General features: G+C 35.8%; 1 protein-coding gene across 1 annotated transcript; it reads right to left on the reverse strand.

Annotated features, from left to right (window-relative positions):
* Positions 1 to 2086: 2086 nt before the first annotated feature.
* Positions 2087 to 2437, reverse strand: LOC131033033 (uncharacterized). The gene has a single exon (XM_057964149.2). The coding sequence runs from the start codon at positions 2435 to 2437 to the stop codon at positions 2087 to 2089; it is 351 nt and encodes a 116-aa protein (XP_057820132.2).
* Positions 2438 to 6484: the final 4047 nt, after the last annotated feature.

The raw sequence follows: 6484 nt of genomic DNA on the forward strand, positions 1-6484 counted from the left end.
ATCTCCCTGTCACTCTCTTTCTATATTCCTCCCCACCCCCCTCCCCCCCCCCCCCTCTCTCTCTCTACTCCCATGTCTCTCTATCTCTACCTCTTTATCGATTTGTCTTCTTCTTCCTCTCCCACTCTATCTTCGTGTCTACCTCTTTATCTATTTGTCTTCTTCTTCCTCTCTCACTCTATCTTCGTGTCTACCTCTATTCCCTCTCTCCCCCTCTATATCTAGGCGTGTTTCCATCTCTATTCATCCATCTCTCTTTTTCCCTCTCCATATTCCTATACCTCTATATGTATATCTCTTTGCATCTTTATCACTATATCTCCATATTCCATCATACATAGATCTTTGTCTCTATTTGATTAACTTTGCATCTCTCTCAACCCCAATCTATCTCACTCTCTATCTCTCACTATATATCACTTCTTATATCTCCACCCCAATATATCTCCCCCTCTCTACCTTCCTCTATATATCACTTCCTATCTTTCTCTCTATATATTTCTCCCATCTCTATCTATCACTCTCACTCTCTCCCCTCTCTCTTTATTCCTCCTCTTTTTCTATTTCCATCTCCATCTCCATCTCCATCTCCATCTCAATCTCTACCTCTATCTCCTTACCCCTCTCTCTTTCTCTTCCCTTGTCTATCTCTCCTTCTTTCTATCCCTATCTCTTTCTCTCCCTCTCTCTCTCTATTGTAAACATAAAATGAGCTTATTGGTAATGGAGAGTGATTGTTTTTTTGATTCAAAGGATCTATTTTAGTCATGTTTGGATCCATATGAAAATGGATACATAATTGATTTAAAGATGTCATTTCTCCATTTGATGTACAAACATTCTTTGCTAGATGAACTACTAATTGATATCATGTACTACATAAATATATGAAAAAAATGACCAATTTTTTACTAATTGAACTTCCACACCTCTTGGACTTACCCATTGGACACCAAGGTGCAATTACTAGTTAATTAATTTATTTCCAAATGTGCAGGGGAAGCTGCAATTGACGGCCATGAAAAGACAAGAGAGATGCCTTCAAAAGAGCGTCGAAAAAGAACTAAACAAAATTGTAGGTAGATTCCGTTATGGCATTGTTCATCGCTCAAACACTCAATGAAACAGAAATTAAACGCAGGGAAACACGCTGAAGGATAAAGGGGACTGACGATGGCGAACGGCCAGAAGCATTTTCATCGACTTGTATCCCTTTTACTAGACTCTGTGCTGTTGAATTACAATATCAGATCGCCTCGGTTCATACAGGGAATGTCTTCGCCTAAAAATATCTTTACTAATTTCTATTTATTTATTTCCAAATGTGCAGGGGAAGCTGCATCTGGTGGCCATGAAAAGAGAAGAGAGATGCCTCCAGAGGATCGCCCGAAAAAGAACTGAACAAAACTGTATGTTCGTTTATGGCATGTTCACTGCCCAAAACAAGAGTTAAGGATCCATTTTAGGTGGCTGGAGGATGGGAAAAGCGTCAAAGAAATAGAAATAGACTGTTTCATTGCGGCAGGTCGGTGGCTTCCTTTCTTTTACACTTCATAATTTTTTCTATTTTGAATTTGAAGTGGTTTTCATTTCAGGATTGAAACTCCATTGCAAGGTCGGCAGACACCATGGACCGAGATTAGTCTATAGGCCGTGGCCATGGCCGCGCTCGAGAGTAGTAGTAGACCCCATGGTGTGCTGTAGCCCTTCTTTTAGGGTTTGTACCCTTTCTCAGGGCCGATACCTAAATTTTTTCTTTCTTTTCTTCCTCATTATATCTATGTTTTTAACCTTCTCCTTTAGCGTACAGGTGAAGGAGATTTTATCATACACAAATTACCTAAGTTTCATTTTATTTGATTGCAAACTAATATATCAGTTTTGAATTTTTTAAAAAAATATAGCTAAACAGAGCAAAATATTACACAACTGTGTGATATACACAGTAATCCATATTCGATACATTTAGAAAAACAGTTTATCCATATTTATATTCAATCTGTATTTGCAAACAATTCCATGCTATTTCAGATTTCAAAAATCCACTCACTTTTTCATTTTTTTCTTCAATGTGAACCAGACAGGCCTATTCACATTCTGGGATCTCATCAAAACTTGAAGCATCAAAGGTAAGAGAGAAGGGTCCAACATAGAATGTCAACTTCCCATCGCTCACTTTTACTGCAGATACAGGCAACCACAGAAATGACACTTTGACCCTCACACCCTTTAAATTCCTCAATGATCCTGCACTAATATTCCCCATGATTTTCTTCTCATACCTGATCTGGTACCCTAGCCCTTCAACCTTCATGTTGCATACTCCATCCAGAAAAGCCTGGAAACTACCATTTGGATGTAAGACATATCCTTTGGCATTTGCAGGTAGAATGCCCTTTGGAAAATTAAAGGATTCCAATACTTCATACACAGACATCTTTATGTCCCCTAGACTTTTCTCAAGTTACAGATTGAATCTACAATGTGTAACATACAAATATCTTATAACTCTTGAATAGTAGCTTTTTCATTTTAACTATGCACAAACACCTGTTCAAATATAAAGGATATACTTTCAAAACATTCGCTCTCCACTCATGAGAAAGTAATCGAATGTAAACAAAGTTATTCCTTTCTTCCTAAGGGTCATGGAATAATCTATAGTCGGCAGATACTAGCTTTTTAAACTAATGGGTGTCTGAAAATACTGTAGATTAATTAGTTCAATGATGTAAAATCTAACACTGGAGCCACTTTAATGACTCACCTGTCTCCACCATGCTTATAAATCTCATTGTTTTCAAGTTACTGGGGGAGTCAATCTCTTTACCCATGAGAATACTGGGGGAGTCAATCTCTTTACCCATGAGAAGTTAAGAATTATAATCTCTTTTGCATCCATGGGGATTATAATTTTGTTTTATCAATCTTCTTCTTTTTATGATGGATTGTTGAGTCAATCTAAGATATCAATGCGAAAAATTTGTGTATATTTTTCAGAAACATTTATACATTGTAAAGAAGTCATGCCCTCATGCCCACAATTATAATCCCTGCTCTATTCATTCATGGGAATTACGCCCCATTTTATTGTTTGATTCTCACTAGTAATTGCACGATGCATGATAGCATAAAGGACTAATTCGTGTACTATTATTCTACTTGTCTTTGATAATATGCTTCATAAACTAGAGAATAATCTATTACTGTTCAAGAGTAATGAAATATCAGATGGAAAAGTGTCCCTCCATTTCCTTGTCCCAATCTTTTCTGGTTAGTGGTGGTTGATTCATACAGGATAAATTTCAGATCTTTGTTTTCGCTTTCTAGATTTAAATTTTATGAGTGTTTGCAATATTTTTAGAATCCTTGATGCATGTCTTTATGAACAAGAGCCGTTTTAAAATCTTTGGAGGGGAATAAATCACTTTTATATAAATTAAAAAGTTTTTTCTAATGTTAAAGGTTAAAATATTATTGTGATCTTATTTGAATACAAGTCAAAGCTGATATTTTTTTTTGATGGAAACAAGTCAAAGCTGATATCTTTTTGGTTACGGCTTAAGAACTAGAAGTCTTTTAGGTTTAGAATCAAGGGCTGATGGGTGTCTAGAACAATGATTCCAACCCCATCCTTTATGGAATTGGGGTCTTGCACTCAACAAGACTTGATCCTCACTAGGTTCATTAAAACTATTCAACTTAATCATAGATCAAGGACCTGGTTTAGGTTTAGAGAATCGGTATGCCGGTACGACAACAAATTGAAAAGGGGTTTGGGTTCATTAGTACAAAAACATGTGTGTGTGTGTGTGTGTGCAACCTATAAGCATGAATTAAGATTAGCATGTCACATAGCATCATATACATCAAGTTTAATATCAAAATGACAAAATATTCAAGTATCATTGTTTCAACTTTTAACAATTTAAATTTTAATCGTCAAATGGATTCTCTAATTCATCATCCTCATTCTCCTCCTCTTCATCCTCCTCATCATTGACATTGACATTAGATGAACCAATGGCAATGCCACTTGCACTTGCATTTGCACTTGCACTACACTATAAGTTTGCTCGCTATCCGAGTCATCAAATGCAACAAGTTGAGAAGCGAAATCATCCAAATCAGTATGCTCTGACTCTATATCCCACATCTTCATTTTCCCTTGTTTGTAGTCATGTTGTTTGTGTGAAAGAAGACGTAGGTTGGAATGCACATATACTAAATTCTCCGCTCTTTTTGATTGCAATCTATTGCGCTTTACTGAGTGGATGAAAGAGTATGTGCTCCAATTTCTTTCTGAAGTAGATGAACTAGCAACTTATGAAGACAAAGTAAATAATTAAAGTTATAAATTTAAAAATTAAAAATTACTAGCAACCTATGAAGACAAAGTAAATTATAAATAAAGCTTGTGATAAATTTTAACTAATTAAACTTACTTGTGATAAAACTTTGACATCGAGCGGTTGTAGGTTTTGGAAGCATGTGCCATGGAAGTACCACCAACTATGAGTATCCTTCTTGGATTTATGACGAAGAACATCAACACTTAAGACCATTTCCATTTGCAACTTCTATGAACTCATTTGTAATAATATCTCGCAAATCATCATCAATATAGAGTCTAAGGAATGTTGCCTTGTACCCATTAGACACTTCTAAATCTCTCCATGGTGCAAGTCTTCTCGGTTGATCAAGCAATTGATTGTAATAGTACTTTGGTGTCAAGGCATAGGCAAGAAGATGCAAAGGAGTGGTAATCTTATTCCACCTTTCTACAACAATTGCTTCCACTTGTTTGAAGAATTTCTCCTCGGGGTCTTTATCTCTTGCATTTATAGCACTTCATTTTTTCAAGCATTGAGTCAATGCCATCATAAATCTCACCATTGCAAGTTCTATCCATGTCGGTATAGCGAATCATGTTGATAATGGGCTCAGTGAAACTAAAGAGATATGTCACAAGATCCCACCATGACTCATTCCATATCCGTTCCCTAATTCATAATGCGCTCTCACTATTGCTCTGCTTCCATATAGTCCAATTTGTGTTGATCACCATATATAATTTCTCCTTGGGGTCTTTCTCTCTTGCATTTATAATGCACTTCATTTTTTCAAGCATTGAGTCAATGCCATCGTAAATCTCACCATGACTCATTCCATATCCGTTCCCTAATTCTTGATGCCCTCTCATTACTGCTCTGCTTCCATATAGTCCAATTTGTAAGGATCACCATATTGCAAAGTGGCACTTTAAATTTCACAAGTCGTCTCAAGATGATTGTGTTTGATGCAAAACGAGTCTCAGCAACCTATAACACAAATTAATGTCCAAATGATTAAAAAATAAAGCCAAACTTTATAGAAGAATACACAATATAGCTTACACAATGATATTATGAACATTGAAAATTAAAAAAAATTAGAAAATGTAAAACTAAATTACTGTTTCACTTACCTTCAATAGCTCCAAATTTAAAAAAGGATCTAAAAATCCCTTGAGACTGTAGCATCGTAAATTGTACACCCTCAATTGGGTGGTACAATTCCACGCTTAGGTTAGCACCCGCCTTAGTGTGTTTGCATCTTGCATTTCAAATTCTCTTTAAACATTTAATTAATTAATTCAATTAAATCTAATGTTTTCTTTCATCACTCTACACATCATAAAATTGAGCCCTTTACATTAAGTGTGCCCCTTTTTATTTTATTCCTCCAATAAATCATTTTATCAAATACCCTAATTATGTCCTATTTCGACCTTGAAGGCCCAATTTCACATATCTAGACATCGTGAATTTCCATATCCTTCTAGAATTTTCTTTAGAATCACAATATCTTGCTTCCCCGAAAATTTGGCAAAAAGTTGGTCGGACCAGGTAGCTATTTGGTCCCGACTTTTTCTCCCCGAATTCGGGAGCATATATTGGTGGCATTGTAATGTTTAAATCCAGAGATTTGTGAAAAAATATTGATTCTAGGTGGGCCTAAAGTCAAAAACAAAGTTAGGGTTTCTTACATATAGTCTTCCCTTTCCTCATTTGAAAGATCCAGATCTAGCAATTTGGGAGGAGCCTCTTGTGAAGTGAAAGTATAGGTTATATGAGGTCTACAACAATAAATCAAGCATTCATCAAGTCTACATCAAGCATTTTCAACATGAATTAGGAGCTTTGAAGACATTGAAGAATAATAGGAGATCACCGACTGTTGATTGGCATGTATCTCTCCCTTAGGGTTTGTTATGGTTTCATGTTATCTTCATGTCTTTGTATAAACTTAATTTGTAGATTTACATTCATGCTTTAGATCTCTTAGTCCATTTGTGATTTGAAGCATTTACATTTACAAGTGTTTAGGGTTTTCTCTCCAAAGTGTAGGGTAGAACTCTAGATTCTTTGTCATTTTCATTTAGGATCTTGCATACACACAAGATTTTTGCACACACATTTCAGTATATTATCGGCTATTTGTG

This window comes from Cryptomeria japonica, chromosome 3 (assembly GCF_030272615.1).
Source record: "Cryptomeria japonica chromosome 3, Sugi_1.0, whole genome shotgun sequence".
In the NCBI taxonomy this organism is placed as follows: domain Eukaryota; kingdom Viridiplantae; phylum Streptophyta; class Pinopsida; order Cupressales; family Cupressaceae; genus Cryptomeria; species Cryptomeria japonica.